The following is a 19,977-nucleotide window of genomic DNA, read 5'->3' as shown; positions in this document are numbered from 1 at the left end:
CCCCTGTAAATCTGCTCCTGGCTGGGCTCTAGGACAAGACATCCCTGGAATAGACAGACATCTCTGTCAGAGCTGCAAGGTCCATCAGAGGTCTAGAAGGAGTCCCCCTGAGAGTCCTCTGCCAGAAGCTGCCTCCTTGTTGGTGCCTGGCACTTTCTTTACTCCCACCTTCCCCCAAGCTCTCCTGAATGCTCTGAAATGCTTATTCTGCTCTTCATGCTGGGCCTCAAATCCATGCAGGGAAGGTTAATAAAAATCAGATCAGGTACTACTGACTGCCCTCTCGCAAAGCTCTTACCCTTAGCTGACGTGAGCTGCTTTTAACTCTGACTCAAGCCTGGCCCCATGGCAACTGCAGCAGAGGAATATTTTGTTTGTCCCTCCACAGGATCAAAGCTCCATATCTTCCTTGGGGATTGCCTCTTCCAAAATAGTCTTTGGATTAAGAACAACTAATAAGAAATATGTCCTTTTGAGAAAGATCACTGTTTAGCCTCCTGACATCCAAGGGGGGGAGGGGGATAAAAAAACCTAGTCTTTTTATAGTAAATTTGGAGATTTCTAGGAACTCCTTGTCTTCATTTTTTCAGTAGCTGGAAGTTGGCCAGAAAGTTCTGGGTATTATACTTCAAGCCAATGGAATTGGCTAACTCCATAGAAAATGGCATTGTAATGTCTTAATACTGCACCGGACAGAGTTACCACTTCATTTACAGACCCTAATACTGCTCCACCGCTTCTCCTCCCTTCCTTTTCCCCTGGTTAACCTGGGGATTCATTTCCCATATTCCTGGTTTTCTGAGCTTATATCAAAAAGTGACTGGCTGTGACATAGAGCTCTGGTTATTCAGTAACGCAGCCTTGCAAGTACATATGGAATGTTACCAGCCCGTAGTAGCCAAGAGGAGCAAAGAGAAACCAACAGACATGGATACACAGTTGCTCATCACAAGTATCACAGGCAATTCACCATACAGGATAGCACTTCAAAATCAGTAGAAACTACGCACATGCAGGGTGACCTCAACATGCGGGTTGGGAGCTCATGCCTGGAAAATGGGTTGGAATGATGTTTCTTCCAGTCTCCACTGGTGAAAGCAGCAGAGGGTGGGGGAAACAACAGCAGCCCTGCCCACTCTTTCTGCTTCGCGGCACAGCATGCGGAACAGGGGCAATACCTTTGGGGTGGGTGGGAAGCTCCGTTCAGGAACAGGGGAGTTAGTGGGCTTCCCACTGTGGTTCTTTGCCTCCCAGTCCTCTGTTGGATCTCCTGTGTCTCCAGCACGGAAGGGGTGGTTGCCCAGTGCCTCTTCCAGTGCCGAGGGTAGCGGGCGGGTAGGAGTCAGGTCTTGGGTGGGAATAGATGGTGGGGGAGGGATGGGAATGGGGGGTGGAGTGCGTTGCACCCAGGGTGAAGATGAGGCACACACATGGCCTGACGACGGAAGGACAGGGGGTGCAGGGACCTTGAGGGATGGGTTGGAGGGTGGAGGATGGGGCATCACGGGTAAGGCAGAGGGAGTCTTGGGGGGATAGTAGAACATGTCCAAGGGGATGTCATCCAGGTCAGTGGTGTGGAGGTGCAGCCCGCCTGCGAAGCGTCTCAGGGGTGGGACCAGGGGAGACACAGAAGGTGGGGGAAGCGGGCGCCCCGTGGTCATCTGGGGGGTTGCAAGGAAGTTCTATAATTGTCTGACTAGGGCTCCACTTCACAATACATTGAGTATAATGCTTTTCTGTTTCTTCTGCTGGAGACCCACCACCCACAAACCAGAATCATGGGGGTATCACTTCTCTGTCACCTGGGTGCTCAGGTGAGCCCACACCAAGTGGCTAGGAGGGAGTGCCCAAATGCAGGATGGTGCTAAGGTATGCCACATGTGGGTGAAAAATAAGGTGACTGGAACAGACTTGAGAGTGAGAGGGGCACTCTGAGCAATGACTCCAGGACAACATGCCTAACGGAGACCATCTCAGATGAGCTAGGACTTAGTGGTCACTCTGGAGATAAGCCCAGAAATACAGATCTGTCCGCCTCCCCAAGAGAGCCAGGCAGAGTGGGCTGGTAGGGGTGGCCCTGGACACGGAGGCTTGCCAGTGGCCATCTTGCTTCCCGCTGTCCCCAGAGTGGGTCATTCTGAAGGCAGCAGGAGGGCCTCTGTGGAAAGAAGGTCTCTGTTACCTCTGAAATCTCATTATCAGCAGAGGAAATCTGCTCAAGGCGCGTCTGACAGAGCCTTTCCACCCAATACTGAATCTTTTCCGATTCCTCAAGGTCTTCCCGCTCTGTCTCGGACACCTAGGACCCAAGGACAGTGCAAAAAAGAGAGGACAAAGTGCACACTGAGTCCCATGGGGGTGGCACACTCAGATCAGCAGCAGAGAAGCACTTCTTTACAAAGTACTGTTGGGTGGGTCCACTCTCCAGGAAAAGACCCTGGCTTATTCCACCTGGCCCCAGAAGAGGCAGAAACTAAGAGGGAGAGGGTGCTGGGGAATCAGGTGGACTAACGGCCTTGTAGGCCAAATCAGAGGAGGGGCTTGTGCATTGTGTGGAACTAGTCGGGATTAGGCTCCCAGGGTCCCCACGAACACTGAGGCTCTTGTGATTTTCCAGTGGTCCTTTTTTAGGCTCCTAGCACATTCCAAAAGTTTAACTGCTCTTTTTTTCCCCCCTCTAGGCTGCCTTGTCCTCAGAAGTACAAGTTGGATTTTATTTTTAATTTTGTAGCTTATTCTTTCCTAATGCCAGACCTAATGCACTTCACATTTTCCAGGATTACTCTGGTTTTGTAATTTAATCAGCTTGGCATTCTGATTCATGGAAGCATTAAAGAGAAGCAGAACGAATAACATCTCCAATAGTTAGGGAGTTAAGGTCACCCAACTCACCTAGGAAATAGGAATTACTCATGCTGGATGATTGCTTTTGTCATGTCTTGAAGGGGACAACCTTAGATACATTTCCAGGTTGAAGAGGTCTAGCCTCGGATACATCCTGTGTTTTGTTTTGTTTTGTTTTTTAATTTATTTATTTGAGAGAAAGAAAGAGAGAGCGCGAGTGAGCATGCACAAACAGTGGGGAGGGGCAGAGGGTGAAGCAGAGTCCCCACTGAGCAGGAGCCCAACACGGGGCTCGATCCCAGGACCTTGGGATCATGATCCGAGCTGAAGGCAGGTGCTTAATCGACTGAGCCACCCAGGAGCCCCTGGATATATCCTATGTTGATGGAAGCAGCCTCACATTCATTGGGGAATAGCTTCAGACACCACATCTGCACAAAGGGGCTTTAGCCTCAGACCCATACTCTCAGAGCCAAGGCAGGTTGGGGAAGTCTGGTCTTGGACTCATAACCTGTGTAGAGGGGCCAAACGGACTCGGACCTGATGATAAGTGGATGGAAGACTAACTTCAGTTCTACAATCTAGGCAGAGGGGTTAGCCTTAGGGTCTTACCCTACGTAGGGAGAGAGACCTCATAGCCACCCCTAGGCTGGACAGACCTAGCCTTGGACTCATACTCTGATGGGGCTGGGATGGAGGAGACAGACTCAAACCTCTAGCCAGGTGGATGAAGGGTTAACCTAAGTGTGACAATCTGGGCAGAGAGGCTAGCCTCAGACCCATACTTGAGCAAGGAGTCTAGTCTCTGTTCCAAACATACACCTAAGCCAGAGGCTAGTCTCCTTGATCCTGGGCAGCTGGGATGATCCCACGTTCTAGACTGAGCAGAAGGGCAGGGCCCACTCCATCCCTGGACTCCACTTGCGGAAAACCACTCCAGCTGGTTCCCTGGGAGCTGGGTGGGGAATAACCAAGCTGCGCCCTGGGACGCTCACCTGGCCTCTGGGTAGGACACATACCTCCTGGGCCAGCCGGTTGATCTTCAGTTGTTTTTCCTTTTCCAGCATTTCCTCCTTCTCTTTGTAAAGCTTTTGCTCAAACTCTAGTTCCTTCTTATTCTTTCTCAACTCCTGCAGGCTGTCATACTTGGCTTTCTTCTTATCCTCTCCTTTCTGAGCAGATGTGGCAGTGTTTACATGACAAGGGTTATGAGGTCGTGTTGATGCTGACACAGCACAGCAAACAGGGCATTCAGTCCACAGACAGCACCAGAAAACGACCCTGTGCCGAGCCCCTCCCGCAACTCTACCCCTCTGCACTGGGCGCTGGACCTCAGGTGTAGGGCAGGCAAACTGCTGCTACCCACTGTGGAGTGGGGGACACATGCCTTGTGCCAGCCAGAAGAACCGGCTTACTCGTTCCCTAGCCAGCTGTGTGACCTTGGCTAAGTTCTTTGGCCTCTCTGGGCTTGATTCACCTCATCTCCAAAACAGAAGAAATACCTGCTCCACGGGCTTGCCATCAGAGCCAATAAAATAACATCTGCAAAACAGCTTTATAAACATGAAAGCATGGGATAAACAAAATACACTGAATTTAGGTTCTAGTATCTAGGCACATGCCTTCTCCATTATCTGGAAAGAAAGGTGTCTCGTTGTTTAGGCAACAGGGAGACATCCTGGGAGATTCTATAGAAAATCTGGGAGAGGTGGCGAGCCTCATTTGCAGACATCCTCTGTCCTAAGCTGCAGGAGGTGGGAGCCAGCCTCAGACCTGGGAGCCCAGAGCCAGGGACATCAGATTTTGCTCTGATGCTTAAGCTGCAGACCATTTAATCCTGTAGAGGCCCTCTGAACTAGGCCCCTGAACTGAGGATTAGCCAGAAATTACAGGACTAGGAGATGAGGGTGGGGGAAGAGGATGGCCTCACTGCTTTAAACCGACTGTCAAGGTTCGAGAGGATTTGGGATAGGAGATGCAAAGCAAACAGACTCCTTATTTTTCCTGGTGGAATTGGACCTGTAAGACCTACTTTCCTGGTCGCTCCTCCCATGGGGTTGCAAGGAAGCCAAGGAGTAAGGAAGAAAACTAACGTTTATGGACTGCCTATGTGCTAAGGGATTTATGTTGATTATCTCATATGTAGGTATTATCCTCGCTCTCTTGATGAAGGATCCAGGGCTCAGAGAGGTGAAAACCCTTGCCCAGTGTCAAACATCTAGTCAGTGGTGGTGCCAGGATCTGGACCTGAGCCTTCCAGGTCCTACAAGTTTTCTCCTGTGCCCGGGTGAGCTAACACCTGGGGTGATGGCAGGAGGGAGCATCAGCCCCATCACACACAGCACAAAGGACAGAATTAGCACTCAGGAGAGGGGACAGCAGAGAGAGTCAGCATTCTGGGGTATTTCTGTGGGGAGGAGGAAATCTGTTCACAGAGCTCACCCCCACCCCAACAAGGGGTCTTCTCTCAGAATTCCTGAATCATCGCAGCATCTAAGGGCAGGAATGAGGAACTGAGTTTCTCAGCACTGGACATAAAACTTTGTCCACAGCTGGAAAGACTTGGGGGTGTAGTTATGGACCTATGACTGAGTTATCCTGCCTCCCCTCCTAAAGACAACCCCTACTTCCATGCACAGATAATGTGCTTTGGAGATGGTCCCCTATCTTGGGGATAGAGGCCCACCCCCCAGAGCAGTTTATGAACTACTTGAGAAAATGATTCTCATTTCTTCAGAGTCCTGCTTGGTTCCTTGCCTACCATGTTCATTGGACTCTTGGCTGAGTTGATAGATGAACCCTGCCATCATATTATAGATCAGACAACAATTCCCCCAAGGGGAGCCAAGAACATTCTGCCTAATGATAGCTTGCTAGAATAAGGACATGACTTCTCACAGGGACCACCATGATAAGAATGGCCATTCTGTTCGTTAAAAAAAACAAGCCCCCCCCCCCCCAAAAAAAACCCCAAAACTATCAGTGCTAAGATTTTAGAGCCAGGGCTCCTGGATGGGGCAGGCAGATGTGACAGTTTCTGTCCCATTTCCAAGAAAGTAGCACCTATTTACTGATGCAGGAGCTTAAATTGTCCCATAGCATTGTCTCCTGACCTCATACTAGTGCCCAATATATAGGTTACTCAGTTGCATGTGAATCCATCTCCCCTGTGGGACAGTGGGCTCCTCCAAGTAGGGCTGGTTTGCATGTTTTACTCAAGCATCTCTAGTGAAAGGCTTAGTCAGAACCATGCACCCTTCAGGCTCTGATGCAGACTTGGTGGGGCCACAGGCCTGGGGACCATGAGCCCCAGAGGGACTTACTTGCCATGTTAGGAATAAGACACTGAATCTTTACCTTTGCAAATAAGGGCAATTTTGTGCATTGACGATCACGGCTATAGATAGCCACGTGTATTACCTAGGGACTTGGTGTTCTAGCTTCTGGGACACAAGACGTGTCACAGGCTCTAGAGAAAGTGACAATGGATTTTCAGAGCCAGTGCGAGGGATGTGATTCTGTTATCCTTTTAGCTGTCACTTAGATTCATGGCAAATAGTCCTTTTGGTCTGGGCCAAGAGGAAAGGCAGATGGGGTGGATATGCTCTTGCTTCTACCTGGAAGCAATCTTTCTCTCTTTTGGAAATGAAGACAAAAATACTAGCTATTCGGTTATACTGAACTAATGAATAGAGGAAAACGGGTCTCCTTTACCCACAGCAATTTCCAAGTGGCATGGTTTCCTGTGGGAGGTGTGTGTGTGGAGGAGATGCTTGTTCTCTGACATTTGGCTGGTTATTAGTACCTGGAAAAGATTTTACCTATCCATCTCCTTTTAATTATTTTTTTCCAGTAAAATCTTGTGTGTGTGCATGGGTATGTGTGCATGCTGTCCTCTCTAGGTGAGTTCTAATAGAGACAGTGCATAGAGGAGAATTAGAGATCTAACCCAATGAGACATCCGAAGCCACAGAGTCAGGCTGTAGGATGAAAAAGACGTCTTCTGAGACTGGGTCCTTTCTGAGACCATGGCAGTCTGTGTTGGAGGAAGGGGGTAGCTGTTTCCGGAACATCAGCTATTCCCATTTTACAGGCAAGGAGAAGCTACATATCATCAAGGTCACCCAGCTGCTACTGCTGTGGTTTCCAGGGGAACCGACATCCCTTGAGAAAGACCCGGTCGAGTGATAACACCTAAATGAGTTCACCCAGATTTATGCTAATGCCTGATTTCCAAATGCCAAGTCCTTTCAAATATTCAATCTACAGATATTAACAGCGGCGTTTTCATAATCAAATGCCAAAGTGATTTGGAAAGAAAAAGCACGAGAGTCTTAGGGGCCTGGAGATGCAGTAATAAGATTTAGAGAGAAAATTCAAGGCCCCAGAGACCAGAAAAATGCATTATCTTGGCACATGTAGATAATGCCAGGAGAGGGTTGGGATTGGTGTGGCTCTTCATCTCAACTCGAGGCAGCAAAACCCTGCCTGGCAGCCAGGCTCTGTCTGGCTGGTCTTGTAACCAGTGTCATGTATACCCAGCCTGATACGCCACTGTCTGCCCGTGGCTTCTGGTCTTGGCCTCTGGTTCTAGTTGTCAGAGGAACAAAGTAGAAGCTTCCTGCCATGGCCCTGCCCCTGCCCTGTGCCTCCTGGGGCTGACGCTGATCCTGGCGGTGCCGGATGGTACCAGGGCGGGTCTCGCCCCCTGAATCCTTTCCCCCTGACAATGCTTCTGTGACAGAGCCCGGGCCTTTGACGTCAGCCTGACAGGGAGGCGCGGACAGGGTCAGCCCTCCAAGTGAACGGGTCAGGTCACACGGGTTAGAGTTCACAGGAAAAGAAACAAGGCTTGGAAAGGCCAAAACCCACAGCAAACTCAGTGGCACATGGCATAGCACTCAGCCTCGCATCCTACCTTGCGGATGGTCGGGAATTTGCCGTCGTAACGATAAAACCACCCAAAGGCTATAAGAACACAGAGAACAGGGAGATGAACCGCAGTTCCGCTCACCCAGGGCGTCCACAGGTGGCAGCCCGGAGTCAGGACCTTAGGGAGCACGTCGGTCTGTGAGACGAACAACAGCACTGGTGGACTCGACAGGAGGACCGCACCCTCGGTCTGACTCTCCACTCACCTGGCCTCACCTGGGTTACAGAGCAGGCCCCAGGCTTGCCTGAGAAGGGCCCTGCCAACCTGCTTCTCCCCGGGACACTGGCTTCAGAAGTCAGTGCCAGAAAACCAGAGACAGCCCTTCTGGAAGGATGAGCTTTTCTGTTGCAGTTTGCGAACGCAGAGCCCTGCTCAGAGAGAACGGGGCCACTCCTGACTGACAGCTAGTCCCTCCAGCCAAGGAACAGCGCGAGACAAAAGCAAGCCTGGGGCTCTGCCTAGAACTGCTGTCACCCAGAACAACACTGCCTTGTCTCCTGGTGCAGCCCACGTGCTCCCCTGTCGATGTTGAGAGAGAAGGCAATGACTGGGATCGGCTCTGGAAAAGGTAGCTCAGGCTGCAGTGGGCAGAACCGCCCCCAGAAAAGCCAGATCACCAGGGCACCAGCCCCTTGCTTTCCCCAGGCCACAGCATGACATGGAAACACCTCAAACCTCAAGCTCCCTGGGCCAGCAGTGATCCCTTAAATAATCACCCACCCTGACCAGCCTGAGTTCTAGAACAGGATCTTGAAAGCCTTCTGCGGGAGGCACTACCCACTTACTTGCTGGATCTCGGGGATATCTAGGGAGTCCTGAGGGAGAGGCCAGAGCAGCGAAGGAAGAACCTGGGCTCGGGCAGTACTTAAATATTCGAAACACCGGTTCAGTTGTTTCAGTGTGCATCAGCGGACGTTTCAGCCCGGTCACCAGGCCCGTCCTCAGGTTTTGCGTGCAGTTCTTGGACTAAGCTGGGCTTGCAGGAGCTTTGCACCCTCCCGTGGTCCCCACCACGTGCTGGCCGCTTAGAGCTGGGTGCAGGGATAGCAGGAGGCGGCGGGCAGGGCAAGCAGAGCAGCAAGGCTAGGGAACAAAGCGGGGGCTGCAAACCTGCTCTCCCTGCTCCTCCGTGCCTCCATCTGGGTCGTCTGCTGGCTCAAGCTCAGGCTCCACTCCCTGATCAGCTACCCGGGAAAAGAGGAGGAAGCTGGTGAACGAAGCGGGGCTCAGGAGACCAAGAGGCCAGAGGTGCTTCCCAGGAGCCTAATGACCTACGGCCAGCTTCCTCTACAGGAACGGTGAGGTCAGGGACAGGAAAGGGGTTCAGATACCCAGGTCAGACTGCTTTGCTCTGGGATGGTGCGTGCAGTGTTCTCAACCTCGGTAGCTTTAGTTTTCCTATCTGTAAAATGGGGTAACAACAGGGGCCTCTGATCTGACAGTCAAGTGAGAAACCTTTTGCAGGGCATTCCGTTGACACTTGGGAAGTGAGGGACAGAGGATGGGAATATCTGAGTATTATACATGTTTGGTGCCAAGGGCTTACAATGGAAGAACAGGTTCTCCTGGCTGCTTCTTACCGCCTTGGGAACTCTGGGTTCCTGGGGGATGTCAGAGCTATGTGGGCAAGGTTGGGGATCCAGAGGAGGTGAGGAGATTCCAAAGAGTAAAGGGGAGACATGTGGTAAGGAACACATGAATTTTGACAGCACGTGGAGACTAGCAAATCATCCATTCCAGTGGCTTCCAACCTGGACTTTGGCCTCCCTAGGATTGTGGAAGGGAGTGTAGGAGTCTGCTGTGAGCTGCTTATTAATATTTCAAATATTAATTAGAAGAACTTGCCCATTCATCTATGAAAAGGCTGTAAGTTAAGTTCCTTTGCTTTTGGCTCAGTTTATGTTTACTCAACAGTGAAACATTGATGCTTTCTTGCAAGCAAGAATGACTACTTAATAAAACAATAGGAAAACAAATGACTAATTAATGGTGTGATAGGAAAAACCTCAACTTCTAAACCATGGGGTCTATTGGGGGTGAAGGCTAATTGATTGGGTCCTTGATGGAGAGAAAAACCTAGAAATATCTTATTTAAAACCTCTTCATCTCCCAAGGCTCCTTCCAGCTCTAGGATCCTTAATAACCCCCCTCCCTCACTGCTGGGGCTAAAGAAAGCTCTTCTGGGGGCCTCTTGACAATCTGTCCTGGCTCGACAGAATGTTGGGGTTCTGCTGGGTCGTCATTGGGGAGGCAGGCCGTGCCCCTGGGACAGGTGGTGGCGAGAGGAGCAGCAAGTCCCACCCACATCGTTAGGATGAGGGGCTTCCTTTTCCAGGCAAGAGATGCCCCACATTCTTTCTCGTCTGTTCAAAAATGTGTGGTCCACCCCTCACAGGCACAAACCCCCGAGGCAGGTAAACCCTCTTGGCTACCTGGGCCCCCAAGCTGAAGAGTGGCCAGGGAGGAGGTGGTGGTGATCTGGTCCCTGCTGGCCCAGCAAAACAGGGACTGTTCCAGCCTCCCAGGGATGGGGAGAGAGGCAGGAACTGAGCTGGCTCGGAGGCCTTCCTGCATTTCCTGACTTACTTCCAAATGAGATGAAGTTGCCGGTGCATGCGGAGATGGATGGAGCTGCCCCGGCTCAGGCAGGCAGGCTTGGGACATCAATCCCATGCTTCATACATTCCCTTAGAAAACATTTATATCTTCAAGCAAAGGGAGAGTTCTTACTCCTTTTATTCAAGAAGATTGATTTGGTTTAAGAGCACTAAATAAAGAGCTAGCTAGAGAAAGGGTTCTTATTTTTTATAGTTCCTGAGAGGGTGTGTTTGCGCTGAAGCCAAGACCCAATTTCTAGAAAGGTACTAAATTGACTGGGATTACTTTCACAAGAAGCAATTAAAATCGATTTCTCTCCTTCTGAAGCTCCTGTTTCACTCATAAGAGCAAATTAGCTCCCTGTCTAAAACACAGAATATTCACCAGGAATTTAGCTCTGGGCACATCCTCAGCTAATACCAAATGTCGGGGGTGGGGGGGTGGAGGCTGATGAGAGCTTGCTTTGTCCTTCAGAGAAGACCCGGAGATGACACCCTGCCCCACTGCCAGGAAGGAATGCGTTAGCAGATGTCTGTCCCGCACCCAGGGAGGGGTGAAATGGAACCATCCAGATGCCCTGCCCAACCTCTTCGTTGACCCAAGTGGCCTGTGTTGTCAAGATGATGTCCCTCTAGGGCTCGGGGCCAGAGTTGTCCAGACCCCATCGCAAGATCCCGAATGGCTGCGATAGAGCAGAGATGGGGATTCTTGGTTCTTAGGTGTAGATTCACCCCATCTCTAGAGGTCCCCAGATCAGCTGAGCACTATCAGCTGCAGTAGAACTGGCCCTTTGTCACATAAAGTGAGGGTAAGGCTCAATCCGGAATCCTGGACTCGTGGTCGCTATGGCCCCCAAGCTACCTTGCTTGGCTTCCTACCACCAGCCCACTGGGACAGCACAGAGCTTGAGCCCCCACTTTGTCCTGGTGGTGTGAGCTGCCCCGCGAAGAGACATCCGGGCAGTTGGGTTGACAGGGCAGCAGGTGGTGGAGGCCCACCCTGAAACGGGAGGTAAGAACCCGGGACAGGTGAAGAAAGGAGGTGCTAAGGGCGGAGGGTGCTGAGGGGGATGGCCGCAGTGTGGGCCCAGGAGGGGTCTCAGTCCTCTCCCAGACTCCATCCTTGAAGGGCTGTGACCCTAGCACACACACAGGGATGCAGGTGGCAGGGGTGCCTCGGGTAAGCTCTCCCCACAGTCACCCATCAGCCTTGGACCACCAGAGTCCTTGCCAACATGAGCGCTTCCCCTCTTTCTGGTGGTCGTTGCACCCAGCTCTGACTCAGAACCAGGGAGGATGTGGACACCACACCCAGCAAACCGAGATGATGATCCCAGGAGCTGCTCGCTTTTGCCACAGCTCTCCATTCCCTGGTCAGAGCCCAAGGGCATGGGGAGAGGTCCACCTGCCCGAGTCTGTGTTGTGGGGGAGAGCCTGGTCCCGGGGACAAGGGGACAGACAGATCCCACCCACTCCAGGACCCTGGCACAAGGCTGCCCCTCCAGGAAGAAAATGCAGCCCAGGGAGCCACGGGCTCTTCACCTGGGGAGGCGGTGGTGAGTGGAGGAAGACCAGCATCTCTGTCTAGAGACTCCCCAAACCCTCTGACCCAGAAGGAAGCCCCCACCCCCGGCGCACGATACATACACTTAGGCTTGTGAAGGGGTACTGGGTGCACTTCGGCGGTGATGGTTTTAGGTGAGAGCAGCTGTTCCTTTGAGCCCCAGTCTTCTTCCCACTGCTTCTTAAACTTCTCCTCCTCTTCTATAATCCTGAAATAAGATCCTCATGCCTGTTATCGGGGTCAGGACTTATGCAGGCCCACCATCTGCCTATTGGGAAACCCTACGCAGCCTGGGGAGAGGCCACACGGCTCTAGCTGTGGTGAAGAAAACACAGACCCTGGTACTTGTATTCTACAGCGAGTGGGAATGCCAGCCTGGAGATGACAAGACCGTTTTCCAGTTACCGCAACACGATGGGCTTTCCTAGGTCTACGGAATGGCTACAAATAAAGGAGGATCCACCAGGGGACAAGAGGACCAGGCAAAGCAGGCCTGGAGGTGGCCTCTGGCCCACCACAATCCCCACACAGACAGGTGTGTGCAGACATGTGGACCCGGACACTCACTGTTCCATCTCCTTCCTGTATCTTTCATTCTCCTCTGCTGCCTTCTGGGCAATTTCCTTTTTCCTTCTGAAACACAAATTCAGATTGGCATGTTGGAGTCCATGCGAGAGAAGTTAACTCTTCTTGTAGCTAATTCCTGATTTGAAAAAGGTTTAAAATCTTTCTTCCAGGCTCCCTTCCAAGGATGCCTGGACCAGATTTGGATGCCGGGGAAGCAGGTCCAACAAAATCGTCTGGCACTGCTGAGCAGAGATTCTGTGCTGCCAGGGATGGGAGGCAGATCAACGCATGCCACACTCTGTATGTCCACCTCCAAACACTTAGATAAAGTGACTGAGGACAGGCAGGACCTGGCTGGAGAGAGGTCCTTCGGGAGGGGGGCCCCAGGCCCCATGTAGTCAGGGCTGCTGGTCAGGGCCAGGCCAATGCGCAGAGGTACCACCAGGGCTGGTTCTCCAGGCTAATTTTGTGATGGGGAAGAGGCAAAGATCCTATCCACCTTCCTTTCCCAAATTCTTTTTACATTCCTAGGATGTATCTGGCTTTGGACTTTGACAGTAGGGTTTTTTTTTTTCTGTGTGTGAATTGCTCACTACATTTATTTTCTTAGTCTATCATCTCAACCAACCCCGGGAAGAGGGGGCCTTATTACCACGGACAGGTGTGAATCCCAGCTTGGCCATATGTGACTTGGTTCACAAGTGGCTTAACCTCTCTGCATCCGAGGCCTCCAGACCACCACTGAACCTATGTGATCTGAGGACAGGCCTCGGTGGTGGAGGCAGGAGGCAGGATGAAGCCGGCCCAGGACACCCCGGGGGGAGGGGGAGGGGCTCTGGGGAGGCCCGGCTGGCCACACGCCACTCACTGTCGCTCCATCTCCTGCTGCTCCTGGAGGATCTTGTCGGACTCCACTGCCAGCCGCTTCTGCATGAGAAGCTCCTGCCGCTGGAGCTCCTGCTGCCGTGCCTCCGCCAGCCGCTCCCGGTCTGTCAGGAACAGCTCCCGGCCCTCAGGGAGCAAAAAGAGGCCCCTTGCTCAGCCTCCCGGGGAACCTGGGCATCCACTACCACAGCCCTGGGGATGGAGATGCAGGCTGTCTTCTTATCACCACGGCCCCCGGCCCCCGTGTCAGGCACTGTGGCGCCTGTGGTCTCTGAGCAAGCTCCTCCTGGCTGGGCAGAGATCTCTCCCTCTGCTCCGTCAGAGCTTCAGGAATGGAGACCCTCTGGCCTTTTCCAGGAGTGTGCGGCAGACAGCGGGGGTCTGAATGGCTGGGGCTGGAGGTCAGGGGTTTGGGGGCCCCCTACCACATCATCCTGGACTTACGGCTCCAGCTACGACGGAGATGGTCAGGCTGCGGCTACTCTTCAGCACATGCACGGCCTGGGAGGGGGGGGCAAGCGGGCAGTTGGCTGAAGCCTGACACACCGGAGCAGTTGAGGCCTCTAGAGAGCACGGATGGTCTCAGACCCCGTGGCAGGGGGAGGCGCAAGAGAAGTGAAGGGCAGACAGGATACCAGCCAGCAGCTGAAGACCCCGCATCTCACCTCCTTGTGGTCCAAGCTGGAGAAGTCGATGCCGTTGACTTCGACAATCTGGTCCCCAGTCTGGTGGAGAAATGGAGAGGGATCAGCGTGTTTACACTATCTGTAAACCCACTCATTCGCAGGAAGGGCTTCCCCTGATGGCCAGGGTCCGACGTTGAGTCTTCAAGTGGCTGCACCTCAACTCTTCCTGATGAACACAGCAGTTAGAAAGCTTAGGATCTCTCAGGGTTCCTCTACCTCAAATCTCTTCTATCAACTGTCAACTATTATACCCTTAGAGGTTCATTCCTTTGGCTTAATTTATGACATTTGCTTTTAAAACCCAGTTTGTAGACACAGGAGCCTTTGGGTTTCTCATATAGCAGAGGCTGTGTTGAGCCATAATAATAATTTGTATACTACCTAACATTCGTCGATCCCTTACTGTGTGCCAGGCACAGTGTGAAGCATATGTATGAATTCATTTAATCCACACAATGACCCTAGAAGGAAGGCTATTGCCCTCATTTCATAGGAGAGGAAACCGAAGCACAGAAACAGGAGTAACTTGTCCAGAGTAGAGAGTAAGAGTTCTGGCTCTGGCACCAGACCACCTCGGTTTGAATCCCAGCCCTATCACACTAGGTACGTGATCTTAGAAAAATCACACACTTTTTGCAGGTCTCCATTTCTCCATCTGTAAAATGAGGATAATGATAGTACCTAATTCTCAGCGTCTTTATAAATTTTAAAGAGCTTAGAATAATGTCCTACCCAGTAAACACTCAGTGAATGTCAATTATTATTACTACATTCCCAAGCTCAGGACCAAAGGCTCTCAGGGCTGGAGAAGACTGTGGAAAGGTCAAAGGTGGAGCTTTCCCTTGGGGGTGGGTAGGAATCATCAGCCAGTGGCCGCTGAGAGAGGCCCTGTGCAGGAAGGCCCATGCCTCTGTCACTGTGTGATCGTCTGACCTGTCACCCCACTGGGGCCATCCCAAGGTCGCTCACCTCCAACCCCACCTCGGCAGACAGGGAGCCAGGCTTCACGTGGCTGATAAAGATGCCGGGCTTCTGGACGGGCCCACTGGAAATGCTGTGGAAGAGATGGGAAAAGCAGGTGAGGCTCTGCTCATCTCTGCAGCATTGTTCATTCTCAATGTCCCGTCCCCTCTACCTGCGTGTCCCGTGCTCTGGCCCCTCAGGATCCAGGTCACCCACGAGGCTCAGTTACCCGTGGTGCTCTGTTGGTTACCTGTCCAGCCTCATTTCCCTGTGGCAACAGCCACAAAAAAACTATTTGTCATTCCCCGATACCCAATCCCTCACCCGATATATGGCACATGCTGTTTCTTCTCTCTTCCTAGCACTTTCCTAGTCATTCCTTAAGACTCAAATGCTATCTCTTCTACAAGGTTCTCACCATACTCTTTATTCTATCCCAAGCCTCAGCTAGTTGCTCCCTCCTCAGTGCTCCCAAGATACCTCCACCAAGGAGGGCATTTGTATTGTCATTTTCCACTCCCACACCTGTGGCAGGCATCACTAATCGATCACAGCACTCTTTTCCACCAAACCTAGATATAGCCTGAGAGTTCTTTTCAAAGCACAGTCAACCCTTGAACAACCTGGGTTAGAACTGCATGGGTCCACTTATACATGGATTTCTTAAAATACAGTGCTGTAAATGTATCTTCTCTTCCTTATGATTTTCTTAACAACAGTTTCTTTTCCCTAGCTTACTTTATAGTAAGAATATAGTATACAATATGTAAAACACAAAATATGTGCGAAGCAACTGTCTATATGTTATCGGTAAGGCTTCCGGGCAACAGTAGGCTATTAGTAGTTAAATCTGGGGGGAGTCAAAAGTTATGCAGGGATTTTGGACGCTGCAAGGGGTCAGCACCCCTGACCCCTGCATTATTCAAGGGTCAACTGCAGTACTCCAGGCAGCCACCACTAATTGATTAGAAATAGCACAGGACGGGAGACCGACCTGCCATCTCTGAAACAAGCCGAACATAACTCCATCAGAGTCCTTGCCATCTGTTACAGTCTCTGCTGTAACTATTCAGTGGCTGGCTTCCACGTTCACTACATTCTAGAGTGTAATCTCTTAGGAAGGAGGGACTTTTTTTTTATCACTTATGCTTGGCAGAAAAGTGTTGAATACATGTAAATGAATGGAAATAATATGAAAAACTTACATAATAATAGCTAATGTTTGGCAGCTGCTTACTACCTACTAAGCACTAAGCTGGTCCTTTACTTCTGTCATTTCATCCCTCCTCACAACAACTGGTTTTGCGGGTGTTCTCATCCCCAATTTATATGGGGGGAAACTAGGTTCAGAGTGGCTAAGTGACTAGGCCGAGGTTCTAGAGCTCACAGGTGGCAGAGCAGGGGTTGGAACCTAGATCTACAACTGTAGCACCTGCGTGCTTATTAATAAGAACACCCCACGTGGCCCGATGCCTGTTTGCAATTCCCTGGCTGCCACTTCAGGAAGCCCACAAGGTTATAAATGACAAGGGAACTATAGCAGAGATGACCGGCTGGACAGGTTCCTTTTGCAGTGACTTGAGGGCCCACTGAAGGAACATGGCTCTGCCTTTGGGCCTCAGTTTCCTCATCTGTCCAATGGGCCTGTTGGAGCTGTCCCTCTGGCCATAGAGGGCTGTTGTGAAGCTCAGGGAAGAAATCAGACTCCGAGAAGTGTCATCTCCTCAGAAGCAGCAAGGAGAAAGGGGAGAGGTGTTAGGGGTCTACTGGGGTCTACTGGCCAGGAGCGAGCCTCAGGGCATGCCTGCCACCCACCTGCAGCCAAGGCCTCGGGATCCTACCAGGCTGATGAAGACCTTCTTCTCCTTGTTTTCCCGACTGCCAGGGAAGCCCAGGCTACTCCGCCCTCCCTGGAGGAAGGATGGGATACGGGTCACTCGGTGTCCACATGTATACAAGTGGCCTCTTGACTTCATAAAGCCCTTTAGAGCAAGCACTGCTGTCCCCACATAAGACTGCTCACCATTATGTCCCTTGGGGGTTTGTCTGCACCAGCTGGGCCTGGCTGAGGGCCCACCACCCTCAGGAACATTCTGGATGCCCTGGGGGCTTGTCAGAAGCCCCTGAACGCACATCTCTGGGGCAAGCCCTCCCTTTGGGACAGGCTGTCCCTCCTTGAAGACAACCCCATCCAGACTGCATCACAGGTGGCCCTGGCCCTTACCCCGGATTCTGACACAAACTGGTCCACATACTGCCATTTGAGGGGTTCATCAGGAGAGCTGGGGGGAAGGGAAAGGAGAAGATCAGGGTCATTAGAGAGAGATGTCTGAGGAGCCAGGCTCCAAATCCCGATCTGCCCATCTGGAGCCTCCAGCTACCACTGGCCTGGGAGCAGGGCTGGCCTGGCTGAAGCCAGACCCCACAGCCGATCCCAGGACCCTGAGCCCACAGCGAAGAGCCTGTCTGCAGAGAAGGGTCCTGCTTACCTCTTCACAGGAATCAGGCCAATGTCTGTGGGAGAAAGGCATGGGGGTTAAGGACGGCTCCTCTGCCCTCCCTCCCTCCCCCAGGAGCTAGGGACCCCACTGCCTACCCCACCCTAGCCCACCCCTCCATCAATGCCCCGTGCCCTCTGGCCTCACTCACGTCTCACTTTGATGGACACAGTCTTCTTGGTGCGGATGAGATTGATGACCTCCTCGTGGGTGCAGGAGGAGATGGAATATCCATTGATCCGGACGATCTCATCCCCAACCTTGGCCACAGACAGAGGGAATGAGCACCAGGTTGAGGGGGCATCCGGCAGCTGGACAAGCTTGCCACCAGATGCTCTGGGCGTGCTCTCCAGGAAAAGGGACGATGACCATGCCTTGCCTCAGAAGAAACCTTGGGATGTTTCCTAGTACCTTGTTATAACCAACCCCCTCTCCATCAGCCTGAGGGGTCCCATGGTAGTGACACGTCCAAGCAGGCTTTCTGGCCCATTTTGCAGATGGGGAAATCCAACATGGGAGACGAGAGCCACAGAGAGTGGGTAGCAGAGCTGGGACTAGAACTTGGGACCCTGTCCCCTCACTCCAGTGTCCCCTTTACCCCACTGTGTCACCACCAGGTTCTGGAACCCATGCAAAGGGCAACCCTTCACCTAGATTCAAGCAGCTCTCCCGTGGCCTTTGTCCCACCCCGCCCCAAGAAGCAGGCTCTCCTGTCCTTGTTAATCACTGAAACACCACATCTGAGTCAGGGTGAGGAACTTCCACGATTCCTGACTCAAGTTCACATCACTGGCACACACACTATTTCTTTCTTTCCACTCTATGGACGCTCAGGGGACATTTTAACTCTGCCACAGCCCTGACCTCTGAATTCCAACGCTGGGAGTAAGCAAAGAACAGTGAATAAACACAAGGCTTTGGCATCAGATGACCTGGATTCAAACCCCTGCTTCTGTTCTTTTTTTCTTTTTAAGATTTTATTTATTTGAGAGAGAGAGTGAGAGAGAGCATGAGAGCGGGGTGAGGGGTAGAGGGAGGAGCAGACTCCCCGCCGAGGAGGGAGCCCGATGCTGGGCTCGACCCCAGGACCCTGGGAGCATGACCTGAGCCGAAGGCAGATGCTCAACCGACTGAGCCACCCAGACGCCCCACCCCTGCTTCTACTCTTATTAGCTGAACGACCTTGGGCAGTTCTCTCTCTTTTTGAAATTTTTATTACTCAAAAAAATCTTGGGCGCCTGGGTGGCTCAGATGGTTAAGCGTCTGCCTTCGGCTCAGGTCATGATCCCAGGGTCCTGGGATCGAGTCCCGCATCGGGCTTCCCACTCCTTGGGAGCCTGCTTCTCCCTCTGTTTCTCTCTGTCTCTCATGAATAAATAAATAAAATCTTAAAAAAAAAAAAAATCTTCATTTTTTATTTAGCTTTCCGACTCTATGCTTGTGTCTCTAGCACTTTCACGATTTTCTGCTCTTCGATAAGGAAAGCCTGCTTGATCCCGTCACAGACACATTTCGCACACATGGAAGCACCATCAGCCCTGCTGATGTGTTTTTTTTAACCTTAGACAACCTCCTGTGAACTGTAGGTGTCGGGGCGTCTGGCTGGCGCAGTCAGTTAAGCATCCGACCCTTGCTTTCGGCTTGGGTAGTGATCTCAGGGCCCTGAGATCCAGCCCCGCATCGGGTTCTGCGCTCAGCACAGAATCTGCTTGTCCCTCTCCCTCTGCTCCTACCCCCTCGCTCTCTCAATCTCTCTCTCTCTCTCTCCTGCTCTCGCCCTCTTGAGTAAATGAATAACCTTAAAAAAAAAAAAAAAGAACTGCAGGCATCACAGCACAAACGCCTCGAAGGTGGCCTGGGCACACGCCACATGTGGAGTTTGGAGCCTTCCCAACCTTCTTAGTCTGAAGGTAAATGATTCTATTAGCAGGGGTTCGAGACGGCCTCATTTTGTTCGAGATTGTACTGTAGAAAAGCCTACGATGATATGCCAAATGCTGGAGCATTTGGAATGCCTACGGATGCTGTCCCCAGAAGAGGAAAAAGGACCTTGGGCAAGTCTCTTGAACTTTCTGAACCCCAGTTCCTCTCATCTGTAAACTGGGGAAATGCTCCGGTTGCTGTGAGAATTAAGCAAGCATGTCCGTGTAAAGCCTGCCAGCACCTGGCATACGATCAGTAATCAGTACATAGTCACTATTGTTATCATTCGTCGAGCCTTGCCCTAAATACTCCTACCCTTTTCGCAGGACTTTAGGCCCCACTGGATTGGGAGAGACAGGGGCTCACGGGCCTGCAGGGTCAGTCTGGTCACAGATCTGTGGTGAGCTGGAGGCTGCTGTGGGCCCTTCCAAGAGCCTTGGCTCTGGGGATCAGTCCTGAAGCTCCTCACTTCATAGCTGCGGGGCTAGAAGGATCCTCAGACATCAGATGAAACTGG

At 51.8% G+C, this 19,977-nt stretch overlaps 1 protein-coding gene and 1 pseudogene across 2 annotated transcripts in view; both read right to left on the bottom strand.

The window, feature by feature from the left end:
• USH1C (USH1 protein network component harmonin) overlaps positions 1 to 19,977 on the bottom strand; it is a 45,351-nt gene that overhangs the window by 13,009 nt on the left and 12,365 nt on the right. For both annotated transcript variants that reach the window (XM_034995015.1, XM_034995013.1), the window contains exons 5-15: positions 17,689 to 17,797; positions 17,529 to 17,553; positions 17,264 to 17,321; positions 16,855 to 16,949; positions 15,046 to 15,130; positions 14,056 to 14,115; positions 13,835 to 13,891; positions 13,374 to 13,516; positions 12,506 to 12,571; positions 12,022 to 12,146; positions 8,888 to 8,961 (exon numbers count right to left, since the gene is read on the bottom strand). In XM_034995015.1, the coding sequence (XP_034850906.1) occupies positions 8,888 to 8,961; positions 12,022 to 12,146; positions 12,506 to 12,571; positions 13,374 to 13,516; positions 13,835 to 13,891; positions 14,056 to 14,115; positions 15,046 to 15,130; positions 16,855 to 16,949; positions 17,264 to 17,321; positions 17,529 to 17,553; positions 17,689 to 17,797 (897 nt within the window). The remainder of the gene's footprint in view (positions 1 to 8,887; positions 8,962 to 12,021; positions 12,147 to 12,505; positions 12,572 to 13,373; positions 13,517 to 13,834; positions 13,892 to 14,055; positions 14,116 to 15,045; positions 15,131 to 16,854; positions 16,950 to 17,263; positions 17,322 to 17,528; positions 17,554 to 17,688; positions 17,798 to 19,977) is intronic.
• LOC118003906 lies at positions 18,952 to 19,786 on the bottom strand (annotated as a pseudogene).

The sequence above is a fragment of the Mirounga leonina genome, unplaced genomic scaffold (genome assembly GCF_011800145.1).
Source record: "Mirounga leonina isolate KUSES-001 unplaced genomic scaffold, KU_Mleo_1.0 Mir_92, whole genome shotgun sequence".
NCBI lineage: Eukaryota > Metazoa > Chordata > Mammalia > Carnivora > Phocidae > Mirounga > Mirounga leonina.
Note: the sequence above shows the minus strand (reverse complement) of the source record. Positions and strands in the feature narration are given on the sequence as shown.